At 42.8% G+C, this 26,554-nt stretch overlaps 1 protein-coding gene across 2 annotated transcripts in view; it reads right to left on the bottom strand.

Annotated features, from left to right (window-relative positions):
* Positions 1-26,554, bottom strand: part of CHAT (choline O-acetyltransferase) — a 128,207-nt gene that overhangs the window by 54,020 nt on the left and 47,633 nt on the right. For both annotated transcript variants that reach the window (XM_073574832.1, XM_073574833.1), the window contains exons 5-6: positions 16,818-16,987; positions 952-1,052 (exon numbers count right to left, since the gene is read on the bottom strand). In XM_073574832.1, coding sequence (XP_073430933.1) covers positions 952-1,052; positions 16,818-16,987 — 271 coding nt within the window. The remainder of the gene's footprint in view (positions 1-951; positions 1,053-16,817; positions 16,988-26,554) is intronic.

Genomic DNA, 26,554 nt, shown 5'->3' with positions numbered 1-26,554 from the left:
ACAATCTTGCGTTGAAATCTCTTGTCAATTTTTGTTTTCCATCCACATCTAGGGAGGTTAGCCACAGTGCCATGGGCTTTAAACTTCTTGATGACACTGCGCACAGTAGACACAGGAACATTCAGGTCTTTGGAGATGGACTTGTAGCCTTGAGATTGCTCATGCTTCCTCACAATTTGGTTTCTCAAGTCCTCAGACAGTTCTTTGGTCTTCTTTCTTTTCTCCATGCTCAATGTGGTACACACAAGGACACAGGACAGAGGTTGAGTCAACTTTAATCCATATCAACTGGCTGCAAGTGTGATTTAGTTATTGCCAACACCTGTTAGGTGCCACAGGTAAGTTACAGGTGCTGTTAATTACACAAATTAGAGTAGCATCACATGATTTTTCGAACAGTGACAATACTTTTGTCCACCCTCTTTTTTATGTTTGGTGTGGAATTATATCCAATTTGGCTTTAGGACAATTCTTTTTGTGTTTTTTCATTTAAGACAAATTAAATGGATAATAATACCAAAGAATTTGTGTTTGCAATCATTTTCAGGAAGAAACTGAGTATTATCTTACAGAATTGCAGGGGTGTCAATACTTTTGGCCACATCTGTACATACCCTCCGGTCCCGGGTCTGAAAATGGTGAATCCCCGCAGTGCACAGTGTGCGCACTAGGGGGATTCATAAGTCTGCAGTCACAAAAAGTGAATGAAGACTTATTGATTTGGACTCGATAACCCCTTTAATGTTGCAGCAAAAATGTTTGCAACTGTAGAAATAAAAAATCATGTTACTTATCAGTTGGGCTAATAATCCCAGTCTTTTCAACAGATCTAAATGAACAGAAACATATGTAAAACACAATTCCTTAAGAAAAATTCAGTGTTAAGTATAGTATTATCTTATCTCCACTTATACTGTAGAATAAAACATGGCGGACATGGTGTAAACTCACATGTATTTGAGCAGGTGTTCAGTGCATTGCACAAGCACTATTCCATCAAAGGGTGAATGTTCACAGATGGTTCCACAAACGCCATCTCTGCCCACAACAAACTAAAGGATGCGAAAAGAAAATAACAAGTGAAGAGCACATAACTCCTCAGCGGGGTCTGTACAACCATTATTTTAAATCTCTGCTTTTCTGAATGCTATTTGTTTGCTGTAGGTCTGAAAGCATAAGGAAATTATGGGATATACAAAATAACCAAAGCCAATTGTAGATCGACTGAGTTAAGGAGAGTTTCCAAAGGATGCCACTTGCCAAGAGATTCCGTTTTCTGATTTGCTTTTGGCAACATTCTTTTGTTTTCTCCAACCTAAAATTGTCACCTAAATTCTGTGAAGATTGAAAACATTAATAAAATGCTATTTATTTGTGTATTTATTTACTTATTACTGTTTTGGGCCCAATTGCTTTTAGCTTAATTTCATTTTTTATTCTTGTTCATTTTCAAAATGTTTGAAAGTCTCACAAGAAATATAGCCTATCATTTTCCACGATGAGCTGCTGAACAAATTGTGTGGGTGTGTGTCTCTCCCCAAGAGTGAAGATTGATGTTCTACAATAATGGTATTTATGTCTTGTATATTAGACTCTTTGTCTGAGGACAAAAATACACATCCCAAATTAACACTGCTGTGTTTCACTGTCTCCTTTCTCATTGAGGTCCAATCATTGTCAATGAATGGTCCTTCAGAGATTGCAGAACATTTATTACTCTGTTTGCTGTCAGCTTGATTTTATGTTGTTTGCATGTTCAGACAGCACAGTAATGAATAGCCTTGCACGTTGATATCACCAAATTAATTTCTTTACGTTTTTAACATTTGTTTTAATTTGCGGTATTGTAAGGATTTGCAAAAATTTGTATAAATATTTTAACCCCTTAATGCTATTTGCTATTTGACGTACTGCGACAAACTCACTGGTAAAGTGCTGGAGGGGAGATATGTTTCACTACGCTTGATGGCGTCAGTGATATAAAACCTAGAGTTTTCCTCCGTCACACTAAGTGCTGGAGGGGTTAAGCCCCCGTTACACACTGCGATATCGCTAGCAATATCGCTGTAAAGTCACCGATTTCGCTAGCGATATCGCTGCATGTGATACTTACCTCCGACCGGCTCCCCCGCTGGTTATCGTTGATCGCGCGAGAAGCTCCTGGACCATTCCTCGTCGGTCTCTTCCTGCGGCGCTTCCTGTGGCGCCGACGAGCGACGCGTGGACGCGGACGGGAGGACGCAGGATCGCCGCGTCTGACAGGTAAGTAGCGATCCCCGTCCCCAGCGATGTCGCTGGTGAGATCTGCCTGTGTGGCAGCTCACTAGCGACCACCTAGCGATGCACCAGCGATCCTGACCGCGTCATATCGCTGGTCGGGATCGCTGGTGCATCGCTAGGTGTAACGGTACCCTTAAGCTAATTTGTTATGATGGGCTAACTTTTATGTAGACATCCATACAGCGGGTGGGAGGATGTCCACCTTATCTCCTCCCCATGGAGTGGTCTGGAACTTAAATAGCTGGACTCCAGAGGCAGTCTTGGTTCACCAGGGCAGGAGAGAGGATCTCCAGTGCTATGTGTCCTGAGCTTGTGTTGCTCCAGAGCGGCCCGCTCCCCACAAATGTATGGACAGTGTTACAGCATTTTTATTTTTTTTTGTTGTTTTTTCCTGTTTTGCCTGAAAGGCTGTGTTTACTTTTCCCTTTAGGATAGTTTTTGCTGTCTATATAATAAACACCACCACAGTACATATCCATAAGCACATGTCACTTAGTGCTTCATCACTGATATATCCATAATACTGATAGTATGGCACAGTTTCTGCACTGTTGAGATACATATAGCTCCTACTGTAAGTACTAGGATCAGCATTTTTGCCGACTCCAGCAGTTTAACCCTTCATATACCGCTGTAGTAGTGACAGCGGCACATGAGCAGTTTGACAACATGAAAGCACATCCCCCTTCAGCCCATTGGAACCCTTGCAGCGCAATCGCAAGGTGCCTATGGATTGCTATGGCAACCAGATACCTAACAAAGGCCTCCTGGTCTGCCATACACTACAACCTATCAGATCCCATTGGAGATGAAGCCTGACAAGCACCAATCGGATAGTGTAATCAGAGCTGTACAAAAGTAGTGTTGTGTGTTACTAATACGATCATAAGGGCTAATAAATATTGTAGTTAAAATAATAAAAAAAATTTAAGTAATAAAAAAAGAAGAAAAAAGTAGAAACACCTTTTTCCAAAATTCCAGTTTTCCCAATAATAAAATGGTTTTAAGCTGAAAAAAATAAATGTAACTTATTTGGTATTGCTGCATCCATAATGTCAAAACACTATATCATTATTTACCTTTCACTTTAAATGCCGCATAAAAAACAGCCAAAATTGCCGTGGTTTTGTTCATCTCGCCTCCCAAAAGATTAAATAAAAAGTGATAAATAAATGGTACCAATAAATACCCCAAAAATGTGTTACCCAAAAAACAAGATGTCATACATCTCTGTAAATGAAAAACTGAAATAGTTCTGATTGGTTCTCAGATTTAAAAAAATACATATTTATATATATATATATATATATATATATATATATATATATACTAGCTGAAGAGCCCAGCGTTGCCTGGGCATAGTAACCAACTGTGGTTAGTTATAACAAATTATAATGATTATATTGCACATAAAAAATTTCACATCATATATTCAACACTACAGATTTGCAACACAAATAGCAGTTGAAATGGAAACTGGAGGCGTTTAAAATAAAAAAACAAATCAGATGGAATGAGTGGAATTCTTGGAATGAAAATGTCCTCTCCTTTGGCACATCCTGTTTCTGAGCTGTGTATCTAACCCTACCCTGTGTGATACTTTCTGCTGAGCTGTGTGTCTAATCCTATTGTGTGTTACTGACTGCTCAGCCATGTATCTAATCCTATCCTGTGTGATACTGACTGTTGAGCAGTGTATCTAATCCTATCCTGTGTGATACTGTCTGCTGAGCCGTGTATCTAACCCTATCCTGTGTGATACTGACTGCAGAGCCGTGTATCTAATCCTATTTTATGAGATACTGTCTGCTGAGCCGTGTATCTAATCCTATCATGTGTGATACCATCTGCTGAGCCGTGTATCTAACCCTATCCTGTGTGATACTGACTGCTGAGCCGTGCACCTAATCCTATCATGTGTGTTACTGACTGCTCAGCCGTGTATCTAACCCTATCCTGTATGATCCTGACTGCTCAGCCGTGTATCTAATCCTATCATGTGTGTTACTGACTGCTCAGCCGTGTATCTAATCCTATCCTGTGTGATACTGACTAATGAGCCGTGTATATAATCCTATTCTGTGTGATAATGTCTGCTGAGCCGTGTACCTAATCCTATCATGTGTTACTGACTGCTCAGCCATGTGTCTAATCCTATCCTGTGTGATACAGACTGCTGAGCTGTGTGTCTAATCCTATCCTGTGTGATACTGACTGCTGAGCTGTGTATCTAATCCTATCATGTGTGATACTGACTGCTGAGCTGTGTATTTATTCCTATCCTGTGTGATACTGACTGCTGAGCTGTGTATCTAATCATATCCTGTGTGATGCTGACTGCTGAGCTGTGTATCTAATCCTATCCTGTGTGATACTGACTGCTGAGCCATGTGTCTAATCCTCTCATGTGGGATACTGACTGCTGAGCTGTGTATCTAATCCTATCCTGTGTCATACTGGGCTCCCCCTGCAGTCTGTGTCAGATGGTGGTCTGTGTTGGCACGGTAATAAATTGTGTTTTTTCCAACTTTACAGAAGGACGATAACACCATAGAAATGATAAGAATAATAGGCCAAATTGTTTGGTGAATTGGAACACGTGGGGAAAAAAATTTGCCTCAAAACATATGACGTTCTCGGGGTCCAGACGTGTGACTGTACAAAATTTTGTGGCTGTAGGTGCAATGGTGCAGATGCCAATCCCCGGACATACACACATACATATATACACTTTTTCCCCATTATGTACCTAGGGCAAAATTGTTTGGTGAATTGGAATGCGCGGGGTTAAAATTCACCTCTCAACATAGCCTATGATGCTCTCGGGGTCCAGTGCCCATATACCCATCACACATCCTCCATCCCATAGTCCCGTGCCCATATACCCGTCATACATATCGTCCATCCCATAGTCCCGTGCCCATATACCCGTCATACATGTCCTCCATCCCATAGTCCAGTGCCCATATACCCATCACACATCCTCCATCCCATAGTCCCGTGCCCATATACCCGTCATACATATCCACCATCCCATAGGCCCGTGCCCATATACCCGTCATACATATCCTCCATCCCATAGTCCAGTGCCCATATACCCATCACACATTCTCCATTCCATAGTCAACCATTATGACATCATAATGAGCGGCGGCAGGGCTTGCAACCTATGATGACATCAGCGTCGCCATGGCAACCATTGTGACATCATAATGAGGGGCGGGGCTTGATACGCACACATTGTTTCCCCAGTATGTAGATAGGGGCATTATGACATCATTATGAGGGGCGGGGCTTGACGCGCACACACTTTTTCCCCAGTATGTAGATAGGGGCAAAATTGTTTGGTGAATTAGAACGCGCGGGGTTAAAATTTCAGCTCACAACATAGCTTAGGACGCTCTCGGGGTCCAGACGTGTGACTGTGCCAAATTTTGTGGCTGTAGCTGCGACGGTGCGGATGCCTATCCCGGACACACACATACACACACACACACATACATACATACATACATACATACACACTTTGAGCTTTATATATTAGATATATATATATAAATAAATGTATACTAGAGGGTATCTAAAAGAAACAGCATTCATCTTCTGGAGGGTAAAGCATTTGTAGTACAGGCTTCCCACATTAGATGAATGTTTGCGGAACCCTTTTGAGTCAGCCGACATTGATTGGGAAGGTTGCGTTTGATTCCAGTGATTATTTTTTTCAATGACTTGTTCAATCTTTCTTCTATTTTGTGATAGTTGATTCACGCAAACAACATGCAGCTAGAAAGTATTTTTTCCTTCTGAGAAAAAAAGTATCTTCAACATCTGTTGTCAGCCACAAATTTTGATTGACCTCGTTTCATGCCCAATTCCTCCATTAACCCTCCGTCAGGCGCAATATAGATTCTCCTCAGTTCATGCGCAATGTGCCTGACAAGCACAGGTCAGAAAACCACCTATAGTAGCTACATATTTCAATTTCAGGACTATAGAAGTAGTCAGTGACCTTCATAGGAATGTATTAAAAGAGATTACACCAAATCAGATGCAAAAAAAAACATTTATTAACCATAAACTTATTAAAACTAAAAGTACCACTTTTCGGTAGTACCGCCAAATAGGCTCCAGTTATCTTTACTTAACTATTGCTTAAATATAAAATTATGGAAAAAAACTTAAAGGATATTGCACTTAGATGTTACTTAATTATTTTCTACTCATCTTCAGTGGTTTCAATTGCAGCAGAAGCAGCACAGGTACACTTAGAAAAGCAAGGCTGGCAGACGAAAGTTGCATGGGAAAGGCAGATTGATTCTTTACATATTTTGCAGTCATATTTAGAAAGCCTTCTGAAACCAGATACAAATGAGCAGGTAGTACAACTGCGTCTTTTAGAAGGTGGTAGAGTCGGTGTTTGTTCTGGAACGTCCTTGGGACGTCCTTTGTATTTTTATCTTTGCCCAAATAATAAGCTAGATCTGTGTCTGTTTCCTCTGTATCAGTGTCATCACCATCCTGCTCTGTTCCAGAATCAGTGTTACATTCTGCTACCTCATCTTCAGATGAAATGTCACTAGATTCCTCTAAATCCTCAGTTACTGCTGGTTCTTCCTCATCATCTTCTAACAAAAAAATCTTCATTTCTTCTAAATGAAGGGGTTTAGATGAATCATACTGTTTTCTGGCCATTGCAGCAGAAAATCTGAAGCAAGAGAGAAAGAGTATGTGTTAGGGCGCAATGTGCCTTAGAAGCCACCCTCCTTTTGTCTAAGAAAACAGTACTTATGTACACTAACTTAGCATTAATCCTTCATAAAACAAGCTAAATACACAATCGTGATGAATAAAAAAAGAAAATACTAACCTTTCAATTTGTGTTGAAATCAGGCGCAATGTGCCTGAGAAGCCAAAGTGTTGATATCTGCTCACTAGAAGGTCTGCTGAGTCACTGTGATATCAGGTTTCACAGAGCCTGTAGAGTCAGGAGATAACTAGGAGGGGTGGGGTTTTCTGATAAGTGGGCAAGGAGAGAGAAGTGAAACTAATTACTGTGTGCCTGTCAGATCTATTGCGCCTGACGGAGGGTTAAAACTTGTTTACTGGAACTCAAGCAGTGTATTTATTGTGCAAAAGCAATAAACCATAAATAAAACTACATAAATTTGGCATTGCCAAAATTGTGTTGACCCGCAAACTAAAGTTGCTCAGCACGTGATTAGCAGAACATGTAAAACATCAAAATCAGCAAGAAGAAATGCTGTTTTTGTTTTTTTTCTCTCTATAAAGACTTAATAAAAGTTTGGTAATACGTACCCCAACTTGGTACTACTTACGAATACAACTAACTCATCCTGAAAAAAACAAGCCCTTATTTACAGTAGCTATGTTGATGAAAAATAAAAATACTATGGCTCTTGGAATGTGACAATGAAAAATAGCTTTGTCCTAAAGGCTTAAAATTCACAAGTCTTCAAAGATGAATTTGACCAAATTTTTCATGTTGAACTGGACACACGATGTAATAATGATAGAGCCAAAATAGTAGAATAAAACTTTTCTTTAATTTCTCCTCTCAGTTGTGGAGATATTTGCAATCAAATTATTTGGGACATTACGAGTCAACTTTTGTTAAGTCCAAGTCAGTGAAAATCATCAAAAATCATTACTGCGCATGCGCCGGTACACTATGACCCGGAAGTATTTTGCTGTGTTCCGGGACATAGTGTACCGGCGCATGCGCAGTAATGATTTTTGGCTTTGCCCGCAGTTGGGCAAAGCATACTGCACGTGCGCAAAGCAAGATTGCCTTGCGCACGCACGAATGATGGAGAAAAATACCGGAGAAGAGCGCGGACGGGGGCCACGGATGGGGTGAAGAAAAAAGAAGGAACCCCGCCCATCGGACCAGACCCAGGCCATTTACATTGTCCTGCAACTTCCGGTGACAGATTCCCTTTAAAATTGAACTCATACCACATGGTGCACAATCCCCCCAGAGAAGCTACAGTGTTGTGTGTACTACAAATACATCTGAGGACAACATAGTAGGTCCTGAATCCAGAAGAGTTTACCTTGAAACAGAAAAAGTACACATTTGGGATCATCTCATCCAGAACAATCCAAAGTATAAAACTGTCCCACTAGTTAACACCTTCAGTGAATGCAGTAAGAAAAAAAACACAAAAAAGTAGAATAAAAGTGGAATAAAACGCGACCAAAAAGACGAATGTAAATAAAAATAGTATCACTGAAAAAGCCATCTTATCCAGCAAAAAACAAGCCGCCATACAGATAACTCAGAGGAAAAATAAAAAAGTTATAGCTCTCAGAATAAAGCAACGCAAAAATAATTATTTTTCCTATAAAAGTTTTTATTGTGTAAAAGCGCCAAAACATAAAAAAATATAAATGAGGTATTGCTGCAATCATACTGACCCAAAAAGTAAAGCTGCCTTACCAATTTTACCAACGCAGAACGGAGAAAAAAAAAAATTCTGAATTGCTGGCTTTTGTTCATTCTGCCTCCACAAAAATCAGAATACAAAACAATCAAAAAATGTCATGTGCCCGAAAATGGTACCAATAAAAAAGTCAGCTTGTCCCACAAAAAACAAGCCATAACATGATTCTGTTGGCCTAAATATGGAAAAATTATAGCTCTCAAAATATGGCAATGCAATGACTTCTTTTTGCAAAAAAAAATGTGTGACACCTGGCCAACATAAAAAAGGATATAATCTGGCATAGCTGTAATTGTACCGACCACGAAGAATAAAGTTGCCTAATCACTTATACTGCATGAGGAATGACGTAAAAAGTAAATAAAACTAATTCTTCACCTGCTGTGGATTTGTTCATTTCGCCTGCCGCCAAAGATTGCCATAAGGCTCGATGTACATTTATCCTGCGCTCTACACTGCGCACTTATACCGGGGTTTCCGTGTAAATCTCTGAAACATGTGATTCAGACAGAACAGCTGGCGGAAGATTCCCTATAATGAGGTAGATGGAGGTATTGTGAACGTCATAGAACCTGTCATCTGGAAGATTCCCTATAATGAGGTAGATGGAGGTATTGTGAACGTCATAGAACCTGTCATCCGGCGGTGTCCTTCTTTTTAGGCGTAAATGAAAATGCTGCCCATCATAGCTTTGTGCGCCTCTGAAAGGAAGGACAACACTGAACGGGCGGAGTCCAGAGTAACTCTGCTGCCTCATTATAGTGAATGGATCCATCGGGGGTTTCATCTGTCATGTAGCTCAGAGATTTAGATGGAGACCCCAAAGTAATGGTCAGCGTAGAGCGCCGGATAAATGTGATCCCAAGCATTATGTAAAATGTTCCCAATAAAAGCTTCAACTCAATCCACAAAAAAAGCAAGTCCCCACTCAGGTTCGTCATCTGTTAATAGAAATATAGGAGGCTTCCATGTTACTGGTAACACAAAGGCTCTGGAAAGCAAATTGGCTCTTTTCCCCCAAAAAGAAATTCAACAAATTCTGCACTCCCAAATCCAAATGCCCCCTCACCTTCTGAGCCCCAGTGTGCATAAACACCTTTAGCCTTCACATTTGGCAGGGGTCACTTCTGCTCTCTAGCAATTTGGGGCTCTGTACTGTATATGGAGTCCGCAAACTTTTCTAGGAAAATCTGCCCTCCAGAAGGCAAATAGCGCTCCAACCCTACCGAGACTCTTCGTATGGCTAATCTGGTGCCAATTTTACCCACTTCTTGTGTGAAAATGTTAAATTTGGGGTTAAAACAATATTTTTGTGGTAAAAATGTAATTATTTTTTCTTCATTGCCCAATGGTATAAAATTTTGTGACACACCCTTGGTATCAATATGATCATTACACCTCTAGATTAATTCATTGAGATGTGTAGTTTGGGGTCACTTATTTGGTGTTCTACTGTTCTGGCACCTCAGGGGCTCTCCCAGTGGGTCATGGCACCCTCAAACCATAATAGTAAAATCTGCACTATAATATGGCGCTCCTTCCTTTTTGAGCTTTGCACTGTGCCACAAAAGTAATTTTCACTCACACATGAGGTATTGGCACACTCAGGAGAAATTTCACAACAAATTCTGAGGTACATTTTCTCCTGTTACCTTTGAGAAAATAAAAAAATTTGGGGCTAAAAGAAAAAATTTGCGGGAAAAATGTGTTTTTTAAAAAATGTTCTTAGCACTGTTATAAACTTCTGTAAGGCTGGGTTCATACTGCGCTATGACAGTCCGTTAACGCTGCCATAGCCTCCCATTAACTAGCGCATAAAGCGGCACACGTTCGCGATGTGCCGTTAAGCACTGACGGAGCCTCGGACGCGGCCTGCAGCGTCTGAGGCTCCGTCACAGCTAGCGCTGATGATTCATCAGCGCTAGCAGTCATAGCATGTCACCGCTAGCGCTGATGAATATCGCGTTATGCTATAGCGTTAACGCAGCCCGTCAACGCTATGCGTTGATAGGGCTGGTTGACTCTATGTGAACCTGGCCTAAAGCACCTGGTAGTTCAACATGCTCACCACACAGCTAAATTAGTTCCTTGAGGGGTCTAGTTTCCAAAATCATATCACTTGTGGGGGATTTCCACTGTTTAGGTGCATCAGGGCCTCTCCAAACGCGACATAGTGTCCGCTCTTGATTCCAGCCAATTTTGCGTTCAAAACATGAAACAGTGCTCCTTCAATTCCGAGCCCTGCCGTGCACCCAAACAGTGGTCTTCCTCCAAACATGGGGGTATTGGCGTACTCAGGAGAAATTGCACAACAATTTTTAGGGTCCATTTTCTTCTGCTACCTTTTTTTAAATAAAAAAATTTGGTTCTAAAAGAGGATTTTTGTGGAAAAAATGTGATTTTTAATTTTCACGACTCTATGTTATAAACTTATGCGAGGGGATTCATCAAGGGCGTTACAAATTAAAAAAGTGGGGCCATAACAATAGATCATAGAGCCCTGCAGTGGCAGTGATCCTTTTTTTAAGGTGTGACCAATGGTGTCACTGCCCCGTTAGAAAAGGGATCACAGCCACTGCAGGGCCCTATGATCTATTCTTATGGTCCCTCTTGTTTTATTTGTAACTCTCCTGATGAATCCTCTACATTGGGGAGGAAACGCGTAGGGACATCTAAATCATATACGGTTGGTGGGTGACCCATAGCAGTTTACTTGTATTTATTGTGAGGATGGGAGCAATGCAGGGGCATGACAAGGAATGAAAGGAAACCCTGTTTTCCCTCCTCACATTTGTCTTTCCTATTCCTGTCCGATGTAGAGCTGCTATGGTGAACATCTAATACAGTGGTGAGAACAAACCATTTTTTTTAATCGAGCACTGGTATGCACAAGCACTTTATACATGTGGTATTATAGTTTTCTGTCACTTTTTTGTCTTGAATGGTTATTTTAAGATTATCCAATAAAGGTTATATTTTATCCATTTTTGGGAAACTCTCCTAGCTATATTCTCACATACTCATCAACAAGTGGTTTGGGGCAGGGCTATTTGGATGGGCCACGGAACAACAGCCAGCGGAGTCATCAAAAAAGCAGAAGAGACTGCTGTACGACTTGGGGCTCAGACTGATTGGCTGATTTGCAAGGGGGTGAGGTGGAAGCCGGATGACCAGGTGAAAACTGCGCACTTTCTCCAGTCGACCGGGTGAAAGATAATGCGAAGGAACTGGAGCCACTCTCAGCCATCCAATCTAACACCTTTTCAACATCTTGTGGCCTCACCATTCATGCAGCAGTATTCAGGCCTATGAAAGGATGCATAACGTCCTTTTGTCTGCGTACATCAGAGGAAGGTGTTGCATTTGGGCACGTAGCATGTACAGAATGACACTGCATTAGCTACTCCACCACCATCAGCAGCTACACCAACACCATCATGGCCACGTCCACGGCCCCCATTGGATGCTCTCCTAATTTTTGGAAGTGGTTTTAAGGATGGCTTAAGGGACAGTACTTACACGGGGGGGGGTTGGGTGCAGAATATAAACATCAGCTTAATGGACAGTACTCACACAGATGGTTGGTTGTAGAATACACAGCGGTTTTTAGGACAGTACTCCCATAGGCGAGAGGGTGCAGAGTACACACAGCAGCTTAAAATCAACAGTACTCACAGGCATGGGGCGGTGCAGAATACACACAGGGGTTTAAAGGGCAGTACTCCCACAGGCAGGAGGGTGCAGAGTACACACAGCGGCTTAAAGGACAGTACTCTCACAGTCGGAGGGTTGCAGAGTACACAGTGGCTTAAAGAACAGTACTGAGAGTGCACATTCAATATTTGTCCCTCTCTCCAGCTGCGTCTGTGGCGCCCCTGAGGCTAAGTCGCCACAGAGGTACTGCACCTTCTCCTAAGGTGTAGTGCACCACCATCCAGGTAAGGTGGCAACTCCTTGCCACACGCCAACACCTGCATCCCACACACAGGATAGTTCAGCAGAGGACCAGATTGCAGCTCAATGCTTAGTGGGTAGCAGAGCACCTTTCGTAGATCCTTGCTTCTAACATGAGATGTGCTGGGAGGTGGGTGGAGTTAGTATAAAATAAGGGGAAAGCTAGGATCTAGAGGTCAGTCCCTTAGGGGGCCGTCTGACATGGTTCAGTGCAGTCTGACAGAAGGTCGGCGGAGTAGGAAGCCACTCAGTGAGGAGTGGGGGATTCCTGGAAGAAGGGATGGAGGAAGGAGTGCTGCAGCTGCCTCAGTGACCTGAGCCAGCTGGCACGGGAGAGGAAAGAGAAGGAGAGACGTAGAACTGTAACCTGCATTTCCATAAGAGAGAGCAAGACAAGTACGGAACGAAGAGGAGAGAGAACAGAGAGGAGGAGTGGGTTGGATAGGAACCCTACCTATAGGTTCTCAGCGCAAGGCCGGGGCCCGGTCCCCGAGGTTGTATGGACACTTATGGTTCTGCAGCAGACACGGGTGGAGTAGTTGGCTGTAAATGCACTACTCCCATCAAAGACTTGGGACATGACAGCAAACGAGTAGAGAGCCGGGATTCAGGAGAAGGGAGTCCCCGAAGCAGGCTACAGCTGTCTGTCATACAAGTAGTTGTTAGGAACATCTGACAGGAGGAACTTCAGGGAACCACGGTACTGGAGTTCTTCACACTAAAAGGCGTAATAGAGGAGTCGTTCAGGAAAGTCACATTTTGGCGGGGTGCTGGCAGGGAGAGTCCTATTTCGCCTGGAGGTTGGCTGGGCCTCTGCCCCGGAGGACACGGTACTGAAGCGGGCACCTGTGTGCACTACGAACTGTGAGTAAAGCTTTGAAACTGCAAGCTCTGGTGTCCTCCATTAATTCGTCACTAACACGTTCAGCTCCACTACATCTGGGTACCAATATCTATACCAGTCTGCGCCTCTCCTCATCCATTGCACCTACACTGCCCTGGGACTACAGCTCCACCTGTGGGGAGCTACACCATCTTTGCTGCATCACACCATCAGTCCCAGTGGATCTGCAAGCAGCGTTGGCTTACCATCTTACTTGCCAAACACCACGGGTGGCGTCACAAACTTTCCATATAAACTACATTATAAACATCATCTGCCATTGATATTGGGTGCCGAGGGCCACGGACTGGGTCACCGCTGCTGTGACACATTTCCCCCTGACACCAGCCCGGTACCGAGTACCCCACAGCCCTGGGAGGGCGACTCACGTCCTATCCCTACACTAATGAGAGCATAGGCCAGGTCACGTGCTGCGCCTGCCATTCACAGCCATGCCAATACTTGTCATGGCTGTGATGGGTCTGGAAGTGTCCACAGTCTGAATACAAATTGATTGGCTGCACTGCAGCCTTTCAATAAGCTTTATTAGACTGGCAAACCTGAAAAAAATCTGTTTTTGGGGTTCGGTAATGGACACTAGATTTTCAGTATGGACCCCGAACTTTCCCGTTCAGGTTCTCTCATCCCTATTGCTAATATCTTTGCAATGGAAAGGCAAGTTAAAAAAAGACCATTTTATTACATTGTGTGTTCAATTCAACATGAATATTTTGATGAAAGGTACTTTCAAAAGAGAACCTGTCATCAAGATTTTATACCTCAAACTAAGGGCGCTTTAATGCTTATTAAAAAATCAAAACCCCAAAAAAGTTTACTGATGAATTAAAGGGATTTTCTGTGTTGAGAAGTTTACAGTCGCTCCATGTGACTGCAGAACAATGACAGTATGCAATGCATGTACTGTCACGATTCCCCTGTATTATAACAATCACACAATATACATACATGCAGTCACATGAAGATGAGACGCTTCACTACTTCTCAGTGGTCTAGCAGAGGAGAGGCTAGGTGACACATGACTACAAGTATGCAAATCGCATTCATTCATCCATATGACCACTAACTCTGAATAAAAGGGGTTATCTAAAACTTCAAAACTGGTTGCCTAACTATAGGAAAATAGGAAAGGCCATCAGAAGAGGTGGATGACCAACTCTTGGTGATTGATAAGCTTCTTTAGGGACGAGTAAACAATCCTGTTCTGTGTGTTTGGCGAATTCAACTTACTTGTTTATTTCTTTGATACATACTGAACATTTAATACACATTAGAGTGTTGTTGGACATGTGAACACCAGCCGGTATGTCCAATCTTAGGCCCGGTTCAGATGAACGGATTTTACAGTCTGTATATGGACTGTAATGCTTGGACTGATCATTAGTCTCCCAACATGAACTTACAGCCTCAAAGACACATATGAGGCTGTAAATTTGGATCAGGAGACCCACGATCAGTCTGAGCATTACGATCCATATGCAGACCATGAAATATGCCCTCCTCAACCAAGCCTTAGTCTAATATGTACTGGCACCTGAGAAAAAAGAGAAGGAACATGTAGTGCAGATCTGAAACAGCCAGGGACAGTATTCTGTTGAGTCTGTGTCCGGAGTTACATGACAACCTGTCATACACAGGAGTTTCACAGACTATACATGTGGTTAGCACAAGGACCGGGCTGGGGTTACCTTTCTGGCATTGGGTCCGGGACTGTCGGGACTGTCTCCTCTGTCGTCTGGGGGAAAGCTAAAACAATCAGACCATCATTTGCACCTAGCAGCAGGGGACGTGGTTAGCTTGGGGAAAGTGGAGCGTGCGTAGAAGCGGGGAGAGTTGGTGGGAAGGGACAGCGTGCAGCAGGGGAATGTAAGTGTTCCGTCCCTGCAGCACGAGAGCAGCACAGGCCCTCACTTGAGGATATCCACGGCCACCTGCAGGGACTGTGGAGAGAGACTAGGAGTGCCTCCGCCGACTGTCCCATACCAGGGTGCCGAACACTGTGGTCCTGCTTGTGCAGTGCTTGACCATGAACTGTGTCCTGACTCAACGGTCCATATCTGCTGAGCCACGGTGGGTCTGAACTGTGTTGTGGCCCACACTTTACCCTCGACCACAAGCCCCGGAGTCAGAACTCTGCGTAGAGTACCAGAGACGAAATGTCGCTGTACAGACCCCACCGGATCTACGTTTCCCTCAGCACTCCACGAGAACAAGCCTTCTCTGATGGCTGTCATCGTCACCACTCCACATCGTTGAACCCAGCACCTGGAAGTCAACTAACTGGATAAGTTTATCCTTTAAGAACTCGTCGCTACCTCTTCCCCAGTGTTGCTCCTTGCACCCTATCTCCTTGTTGTTTTTCCCCATTACTGCAATAATCCTTCAAAACCTATTAACTCCCTGCGTGGAGTATATCCCTGTATTAGTATATAGGTTAACCCTTGCTCTGTCTCCCGTCTGTCACTGTATCCCACAACCTGCTCACACATGTTAAGATGCAAAATGGTAGAAAATGTTTGAGTCTATTTTGAATGCAGGCAGAACAGAGCTGGTACTCCTAGAATTAAAGTGGGAGAGTGGCCAAATGACCCAATAATCAGTAATAACAAACACTGCATGCTGCACCCAGAGGAAGAGCATGAAATATCTGGAAGGTTCCCTTTAAGTTTAAATGTGTGATATCATTTACAGTTTCATTTCCAGAAAGAGAAAGAAATAAATCATCTGAAAATTAGTTGTTTTCCGTGTAGCCCTTGGCAATGGATTCAGTAACATGTCTCTCATTTTAATGAGCTTTCTTATACACTGGCCAAGACTCTAGCAAGAAAAGGTCTGAAGGGATCACATCTGATTACTTTAGTAAGTTTATAGTAGAGAACAGATGGAAGTGGTTCTTTTCCAACACAAATTCCTAATGGTCCACTTGCTGAATGCGTGTTTGTTCTGAAACATCTGCATATTCCCTCCTTCTTATTAGATATCTGAGCAAGGTCCATGATGAATTGGTTGGCAAGATAATACATAGATAAAACCACCTTATAACCTTATAGCCTCTTATAAAAATATTTATAAAAAAACATGTATTCTGAAACAGAGGCATGAAATAACTTTCATTAGTAGTTTAAATGTAGGGAACCTCTCTAAATATGCCAAAAAAAATAGACAAGTGCCAATACCCCTTTTAACTATGCAACACAAAATATGAGATTTGAAATTACCTGCATGGGCTTGTCATACCATCGATTGCCTCCATTTTTGTCATACCCTCCACCATGAAGAAGCTGCAGTGCCCTATTGGCTTCATTAAGTTCTTCCCCTGTTGGTGCGTCCAGGCAGACTAGACATATACATCGCTCAATCATATCTAGAGAGTCACGGTTTGTGGAATCTGTGAAATACGGGATAGAAAGACAACTGAGCATAGACTAAAGCTGAGAAATTTTTTGATTAGCAAATTTTTGCTGCTGTTAACCATTACCCATATAATTATTTTCTGCAGCTGCTTTATTGCTACGGCAGAGGTGGGGCATGCCGGTCCGGCATCACTCAATTACACATACAGTATGTCCGCAGGTTGTGTGTAGTATTCACGACCAGCTTTATTCATTTCAGGGCTCATTCAGAAGTAAGACTATTTTTTTTGCATGCAAGAAGAATCACTGAATGAAACAGTGTTTTTGATCAGTGTTTGGTTAATGTCAGTTTTTACCATCATAGTTTAATAAGAGCTTCATCAGTTTTTCTTGGATAAAAAAAGGTGATGGAGGTTTCTCAACCTTCTCATAAGAAACAGTTTGTGAAAAACGATCAGTGCACAGATGGCATCCGACTGCTGCTCGTTTTTATCACTGACCCATAGACTTACTTTGCTGAGGTTGATCCGAAACTTGAATCAAAATCAGACATGTCTTCGTGATGTCTGTTTCACTCAGTCTGCAAAAATACACGGACTTTGTGAAAAAATGATGTCTGAATGAGCCCATAGTGCGAACATATAAATCCCTTAAAACAAATTATTTATTTTATACATTAAAAAACACCTATCCCAGTGAAAAATGGCCAATGCCAAAAATAACCAGACCTACGCTGGGATGCTACATAGCCCTACTTTAAGGCTCACTGATACCTTCCTAGCCGTGGAGATTGGCACCCTAAAAACGAGAATTGGCGCCCCCACTCAACGTGGACTATCCCTCACTCCCCTACCAGTCCCTATTCAGACAGGAGGGAAAACAATAATCTGGGGATAGTGCAGAAATGAAACTTCAGAATGCCCTAAGCTCAAGCAAAACCTCAAACAATTGATGTTGTCCTGAAAGAACCCCCACACAGGGGTATATTAACCAATAAATTGCTTGTCATATGTAGGTATGCCCATCTGATATTATAGCAATGAACATTAAAGTTGCCTTAGGCTAAAGTAGGACCCCAGGATACTATTAACGATAAAAAATCTATTACCTCCACATCATGACCATATGTGACAGACTAATATGTCCGACAGACAGATAATACAAACTAACTCCTCTCAAGGGTATATTCTGAATCATAGTATAATAAACAAAGTCACTTATCATGTGCAGGTCAACCCCGACGCGTTTCCCCGCCTGTAGCGGTTCATCAGGAGGATCAATCAATAAACGTCATATCCATATATGATACCCAGATGATGCATGATGGCATTGGCCATTTTTCACTGGGATAGGTGTTTTTTAATGTATAAAATAAATAATTCGTTTTAAGGGATTTATATGTTCGCACTATTTCTGATTCCCATGAGATATATATTTCATACGTTCGACTCTGAATGAGCCCATACAATACCAGACACAATTCACAGACAGATGGGATACTTTTTCTGTAAGTAAACAGCCATGTTTTTTATCATTAGAAAACAATTCTAATGACATTAAAGGGGTTTTCTGGCCTTAGGCTACAAGGCCTGTGAGGATTCTTCAGTGCAGGCGCCAGGAGCAAGAGGTCATGTGATCTCAAGCATATGATTTTCATAGTTCCTGCCACATTCTGACGAGACAGTATCCTGCCTCACTCATTGCACTCCTGGTTAGTGGTTGGGTGAAGCCATTTATTGTCATATTACTGTGTTTTCTCTTTTTAAATCAGAATTACATCCCAAAACATCCAAATGACCCTGATCAAAAGTTTACATACCCCATTTCTTAATACCGTGTATTGTCCCCTCTAAGGCTAGTTTCACACTAGCTTATTTTCCACGCAGCGCTCGGCGCCGCTAAGCCCCGCCCCCTGCTGGCTCCCTGCCCGCCCCATCCGGTCATCGCCGCCTACTATCGCACACGGCTGCATGCGATCTGCGCACCCTATCTTTAGCATAGAGTGCGCAGACCATGCGCAGACCTGCGCTAGTAGGATTTTAGCGCGCGCTGCGCACTTTTGAAGGTGCGCCGGTGTGCGCCAAACGCACCATGTTGCATTTTGGCGCGCTCGGCGCACCTTCAAAAGTGCGCAGCGCACGCTAAAATCCTACTAGTGCATGGCCAGCGCATGGTCTGTGCACCCTATGCTAAAGATAGGGTGCGCAGATCGCATACAGCCGTGTGAGATAGTAGGTGGTGATGACCGGATGGGGCGGGGCTTAGCAGCGCCAAGCGCTGCGTGGAAAATAAGCTATTGTGAAACTAGCCTTACACCAATGACAGATTGAAGTCTTTTGTGGTAGTTGTGGATGAGGTTCTTTATTTTCTCAGATGATAAAGATGCCCACTCTTCTTGGCAAAGCCTCCAGTTCTTGTAAATTCCTGGGCTGTCTAGCATGAACTGCGCACTTGAGATCTCCCCAGTGTGACTCAATGATATTGAGGTCAGGAGACTGAGATGGCCACTCCAGAACCTTCACTTTGGTCTGCTGTAGCCAATGACAGGTAAACTTGGCCTTGTGTTTTGGATTGTTGTCATGTTGGAACGACCAAGTACGTCCCATGCGCAGCTTCCGGGCTGATGATTGCAAATTTGCCTCCAGTATTTGCTGTTAATGTGCTGCATTCATCTTTCCTTCAACTTTGACCAAGTTTCCTGTGCCTTTGTAGCTCACATATCCCCAAAACATCAGCGATCCACCTCCGTGCTTTACACGAATGGTGTTCCTTTCATCATAGGCCTTGATGACCTCTCTCCAAATGTAACGTTTATGGTTGTGCCCAAAAAGTTTAATTTTGGTTCCATCACTCCAAATTACCTTGTTCCAGAAGATTTGAGGCTTGTCTCTGTGCTGTTTTGCATATTGTAGGAGAGATACTTTGTGGCATTTGCACAGTAATGGCTTTCTTCTGGTGACTCGACCACGCAGCCCATTTTTCTTCAAGTGCTTCCTTATTGTTCATCTTAAAACTGCCACACAGCTCGTTTTCAGAGAGTCTAGTATATCAGCTGATGTAATTTGTGGGTTTTTCTTTGCATCCCGAACAATTTTCCTGGCAGTTGTGGACAAAATATTTGTTGGCCTAACTGATCGTGGTTTTGTTTTTACAGAGACCCTGATTTTCCATTTGTTAGGCTGTGTTCACACACAGCGTTTTTTTAGCGGTTTTTACCACGGTTTTCACTATAAAACCGCTAAAAATAAGCTGCACAGTCATTTCTATGCATTTTGCACTTTTTGTGCACATTGATGCGTTTTTTACCGCGAAAAAAACGCATCGCGGTAAAAAACGCAGCATGCTCATTAATTTTGCGGATTTTTCCGCGGTTTTGGCTTCTCCCATGCGTTTAGAAACCGCTGCGGTAAAAAATGCATCAAAAACGCATCAAAACCGCCGCGGAAAAATAGGTGCGGTTTCTGGGAAGGGATTCAGGTTTTTGTGCAGAAATTTTCTGCAACGTGTGCACTTAGCCTTAATCACATTTTGATTGCTGTTGACTGGCATTATCAATTTCGTGGATATCTTTTTGTATCCCTTTCCTGTTTTATGAAGTTCAACTACCTTTTACCTTAGATCCATTGACAATTCTTTTACTTTCCCCATGAGTGACAATCCAGAAATGTCAGTGACTGGATGAAAGATGCAGGAGTCTGTCTGGACCCCAGAAACTCACTCAACTTTTATGCACACACACTGATTACAAGGAAACAGGTGACAGGTGAGGATGTTACCTTTAGTAGCCATTCATACCCATTTGCGTCAACTTCGGTGTATGTTAGCAGGCCAAAATCACCAGGATATGTGAACTTTTGATCAGGGTCATTTGAATGTTTTGGGTTGTAATTCTGATTTAAAAAGAGAAAACACAGTAGTATGACAATAAATGGCTTCGCCCAACCACTATCCATGAGTGGAAAGACAGTTTCGGTGTTATCGTTCATATTCTCTGAGAAAAGGCCAAGAAAGCAACAACTCTGCAGGGGTATGTCAACTTTTGAGCACAACTGTATATTTGTACAACTGCTTCTTACAAAATTAGAATATCATCAAAAAGTTAAGTTATTTCAGTTCTTCAATACAAAAAGTAAAGGCCCCATTACACACAGCAATCTCGCTGGCGAGATCGCTGATTTTGTGATGCCACAGTGATCTTGCCAGCGACATCGCTGTGTGTGATGGGGATCAGCGACCGGCCCCCCTGCCGGGTATCGCTGATCGTGCTCGATCGTCCTGGGCCATTTTTTGATCGTTGGTCTCCCGCTGACCAGCGCACGGCTCTTAGATACCCGCTGTTTACATTAGAAACCAGCTTGCTCGCTGGTCCTGATCGCTGGAGGGGCTGTCTATGTGACAGCTCACATGCGATCAGCCTAACGATGTCCCAGCGATCCCATCCATGTCGGATCGTTGGTGGGATCGCTGGGACATCGTTATGTGTAATGGGGCCTTAAGACTCATATATTAGAGTCATTACAAACAGAGTGATCTATTTCAAGTGTTTATTTCTGTTAACAGAAATAAACACTTGAAATAGATCACTCTGTTTGTAATGACTCTATGTAATATGTGAGTTCCACTTTTTGTATGGAAGAACTGAAATAAATTAACTTTTTGATGATATTCTAATTTTGTGAGAAGCACCTGTATGTGTTACCCTTGATTGTATAGCCATGTACTATATTGGTACTATATAAATTAAGGATATCATTATTTTGTAAATAATGGGACTTTTGTTAAAGCTAATGATCTGTGGTAGGGCTGCACTCTATGTCCATGAGCTACCTTTTGTGATAAATTTCTTACTTTAAATATATTATGAATTGTCTTCGTGCTTAGGGCTTGTGCACTTGTTGCACAGTTGCTGCGTTTTTTGGTGCATTTTTGCCATGTAGATTAGCTAGCAAAACCTGAAGCAATCCTGATATCAGCAAACTGATTGAGAAACCTGAAGTGCCATGCAGACGTTGAGTATTTATGACTTGCAAATTTGGTGCAGAAAATAAATCGGCAGAATGTCAATTCTCTGTGAGTTTGTGCATTGAGTTTCTCACCTATGACTTCATTCAAATCAGTCAAAGACGCTGCAAAATCACAGTAAAAACATGTATTTTTGTACCTGTGTTCTTACTGTTAAGAGCTGCAGAAATTTCTGCATCCATTTAATCACGTGTACAAACAGCAAAAAAGCCAAATATTAAGGCTATCAACTGGAAAACACAAGGACCACTATTGTTGCTAAATTTAATGATGTTTTACTGTCTTGATGTATATATATATATTATGTGGTGTGACTGGTGATCGCGTGGTTAATGGTCACAGGGATGGATGCTCCCTGCGATGCAACCCGGAGTATTTTGTCTTTAGTGCACATGAGCACTAATATGTCGTTTAGTGCACCTGGGTCCGGGTTCTGGGTAGCTATGAGAGATGGGAGGGTCTGGCTACCCATTTTACCTCACCTCTGGGTGATGGTGCTCACTGTACCCTTTTTTTCCCTGTGTGTGTGGTTGTGAGTTTCAGGACCTGCAGTGAGGTCATGACCATGTGACCAGCCCATGTGATCCATACATGTCTGACAGCCATTCCATTCCAGTGTCAGTTGAATTCCAACCAGAGTACACCTCATTCTACTTAATGTGCTTCTCACTAGGTGATAACCTGAATGAAGGAAAGTATAAAAAATCCTGCTGTGGTGTACTCAATCCTTTGGCAATAGGACAAGCTGGATGGCAAAACAAGTGCTAGTAATATCCCAAAAGTAATAGGAATGAAAAAATAACTTTTAACCATGCCAAAGGAGTTGAAAAGAAAAGTCTTGAATGAGGAAAAGAAGGGCTCAATTCTGGCTTTACTAACAGAGGGATACAGTGAGTGTGATGTTGCCTCCATCCTTAAAATTTCTAAGACGGCTGTCCACTACAACAAGGTCAAGCAGCAGACATTGGGAACAACAAAGCTACAGACTGGCAGAGGGCGAAAATGACTCTCCACTGACCAGGATGACCGTCATCTTATTCGAATGTCACTCAGCAACCGCAGGATGACATCAAGTGACCTACAAAAGGAATGGCAGCTGGGGTGAAGTGCACGGCAAGAACAGTTCATAACAGGCTCCTCGAGGCAGGGCTCAAGTCATGTAAAGCTAAAAAAAAGCCTTTCATCAATGAGAAGCAAAGGAGAGCCAGGCTGAAGTTTGCAAAAGATCATAAGGACTGAGTTAAAACATTAGTATTGTTGTTTGTAAATGATTATGAACTTGTTTTCTTAGCATTATTTGAGATGTGCAAGCACTGCATTTTTTTGTTATTTTGACCATTTCTCATTTTCTGAAAATAAATACAAAATTTAGTGCTTGGAAATTCGAAGACATGTTGTCAGTAGTTTATAGAATAAAAGAGCAATTTACATTTTACTCAAAAATATACCAATTAAGAGAAAAATCAGGCAAAATATAAATTTTGCAGTGGTCTCTTAATTTTTGCCAGAGCAGTATACATATGAGATTCTTAAGCCCTACATTAATGGGGTAGGTCATTTTTTGCTACAACTACAATATTGATCAGCTAGTAAATGTGGTAAATAAATAGACTATTGATCATTTGATAATTCCATGTCCTTAGCTCACTTATGCTCTGCTTTCTCATCACTCACCAAGCTTACCTTTATTTCATTTGTTATGGCTTGTCATGTTAACAGATGAGCTCTGGCTACCTTGTAAATCTCGTAGAGTGATTTTAGTAGCCCAGAGGAAAAGTTGACTTTCACGCTACGATTATGTTTGGGTCAGTAATACATTTTGAAACCTTGATTTCAAACTTAACTGTTCTGGTAAAGTCCTGTTGTGTGGACTAGAAATGGGCCAGCGTCATTTTTCTGGAATTATACTTTCAAATGAATATGTAGATATCTATATACATAATTGCCTTGTAACATTTTCATTTCCGTCTGGATGTCCCCGAATCGCAAAATCCACTGCGCCGACCGGTAGTACGCCGAACGTCATATTGAAATACCCAAGTAAGGGGTATTTCAATATGGCACCCGCTGGTGGTACCAGGCCCTTCCACAGTACCACCAGTGAAACACCGCCGGGACCTCCCCATCACCACCGGACCCCCCCGCCGTCAGACCCGCCACCTCCGTCACAGCCGGCAGGAAAGTCCGCGGCTTGCGGCCTGTGCACAGGCCGCAAGCCGCGGACTTTCCTGCTGGCTGGCTGCCGCCAGGACCCCACCCGCCGCTGGACCTGCCGCCGCTGGAGCCGCCGCTGCTGGCCACCCTGCCAGACCCCCTCGCCGGACCCGCCGCTGCCTGCCCACCCACCTCCGTCACAACCAGCAGGAAAGTCTGCGGCTTGCGGCCTGTGCACAAGCCGCAAGCCACGGACTTTCCTGCTGGCTGGCCGCCGCCAAGACCCCACTCGCTGCTGGACCAGCCGCCGCTGAACCCCCCCACCGCCACCGCTGGCCACCCCGCCGGACCTGAACACCGCCACCACCGCTGCTGGCCACCCCGCCGGACCCCCCCAGACCCGCCGCTACCTGTCCACCAGTCACAGCTGGAAGGAAACACCGCGGCTTGCGACCTGTGCACACCCCGCAAGCCGCGGACTTTCCTGCCGGCTGGCCGCTGCCAGGACCCCACCCGCCACTGGACCTGCCGCCGCTGAACCCGGACAACATTGCGATGGCAAAACCGCGCTCCTTAAATCATCATTACTAATAATGATTGTGAATGAGATCGTATGTTGACTTACGGGTCGCAGTGTGACCACATTCATTAGTTGTACATTAGCAGTGCTTCGTTGCAGCATTATATTGACGCCTAGCCCTAGATTCTCAGTGCGGCAAAGCCTGCCCCCATCAGGGCGTCACCGCCCTCCTGATGCGATAGCATCGGACCTCCATCTAGTACTAGCATAAAATGAGAATCTATGTATACATATAACATTATGTCTATTAAAATGTACTGGGAAATGCTTTGCTTTCAATGATCATCAGTCTGAGCCCTAAATTATATTTATTACCATTTTTAGCTAATTTTATAATAAAATATGTTAAAAATCCTAATTATACTAGTAACAATAATAATATATGATCTTTGAAGTTTTTAATTAAACTTCATCTCTTTTTTAACATGCTCAGTTGCTCTTTATTTTTAAAGAAATCTGATTTAGGAATAAATTAATTTAAGGGGAATCTGTCACCAGGTTTTTGCCACCTAATCTGAGCTCAGCATAATGTAGAAACAGAGACCCTGATATCAGCGATGTCTTTGAATTAGTCTATAAACTAAAGCTTGTAGATCTGCTAAAATGCCAGACCTATGTTTGGCATGTAGAGATAGAAAGCATAATTTTGGAGCTAAGATTGGCGAACAGACACAAAATTACTAACAAATATTTATTTTGATGGTAATTAGTAGGATCTTTATTTGAATACAGAAAAATGTTTTTTTTCAGGCTTCCCCTTTACATTAATGTATGGAAAATAGATTCACAGCCCATTTAAATAGTTCAAAATGTCTGTTCATATGAGTCACTTTTGTAGCCTCTCAGTTTCTCAATCTGATCAAGAAGGCAGCGAGTATGACTAAAGGTACAGATGGATGGATTTCTGACTGACATATATCTTCAACAATAAAATTGCAAGAGCAAGATGAGAAACTTATGTTCTCATGGAAATGACAGAATCGATAGACATGCTAATTATTTACAAATGATGAAAAAATGGGAACAAAATTTTCAAATCATCTCAATTTATTTAGTATGGAATTTGAGTGCCACCTGCAGACATACATACACTTACATGCTTTAGCTGCTATCATTCAGGTTATTAATGGTTATCTGAGGAATGTTCTGCCATGCTGAATGGACTTTGGCAAATCATCAAGATCCGCTGCTGGCAGCTCTTTGTAATTGCTGACCAATGACCTCCCAAATGTGCTTGATGGGAGACAAGTCCAGAGACACGTGAGAACACATTTAGGCTACGCAAGCTGCTCACAGTAGCATGAGCAAAATGCAGCCTATTCATACGCCTTGAACATTCCACATTTCATTCCACATTAAACCCACAAACTTAAAGGGGTATTGCCATCTCCAAGATCATATCCCAATATGTAGTAGGTCTAATAATAATAATAGAAAATACCTCTAATTAAAAATGTAGTCTAGTTGTCATGTGGACCCGTCCTGTGTGACGCGACCAGCAGGCCGGTAACTAGAACAACAGGATGCGGTACGTGATACTGTCCTGTGTGACTCGGCTCACAGGCCTGTAACTAAAACAACAAGACAAGGGGTAGGGAAACAGTTACAACAGTGGGCCCTGCGATAGGGAAAGGAGACGTGGAGACCTCCTGCACTCCCCTGAGTCAGTGTCCCTAACGCTCCTAATGTTCCCTCTGCCGGTTCCGCACTGGGCGCCGATCACGAACCTGTCGCCCTAGCACACCCTACACCTATCCCTTGCTAGGGAGCTGGGTGGCGCAGGCACTGGCCCCACCGCTGTACTAATACACACTAAGGAAAAACACAAACAGGGAAACACAACTTA

The sequence above is a fragment of the Dendrobates tinctorius genome, unplaced genomic scaffold (assembly GCF_039654945.1).
Source record: "Dendrobates tinctorius isolate UK_male_01 unplaced genomic scaffold, ASM3965494v1 ptg000040l, whole genome shotgun sequence".
Classification (NCBI taxonomy): domain Eukaryota; kingdom Metazoa; phylum Chordata; class Amphibia; order Anura; family Dendrobatidae; genus Dendrobates; species Dendrobates tinctorius.
Note: the sequence above shows the minus strand (reverse complement) of the source record. Positions and strands in the feature narration are given on the sequence as shown.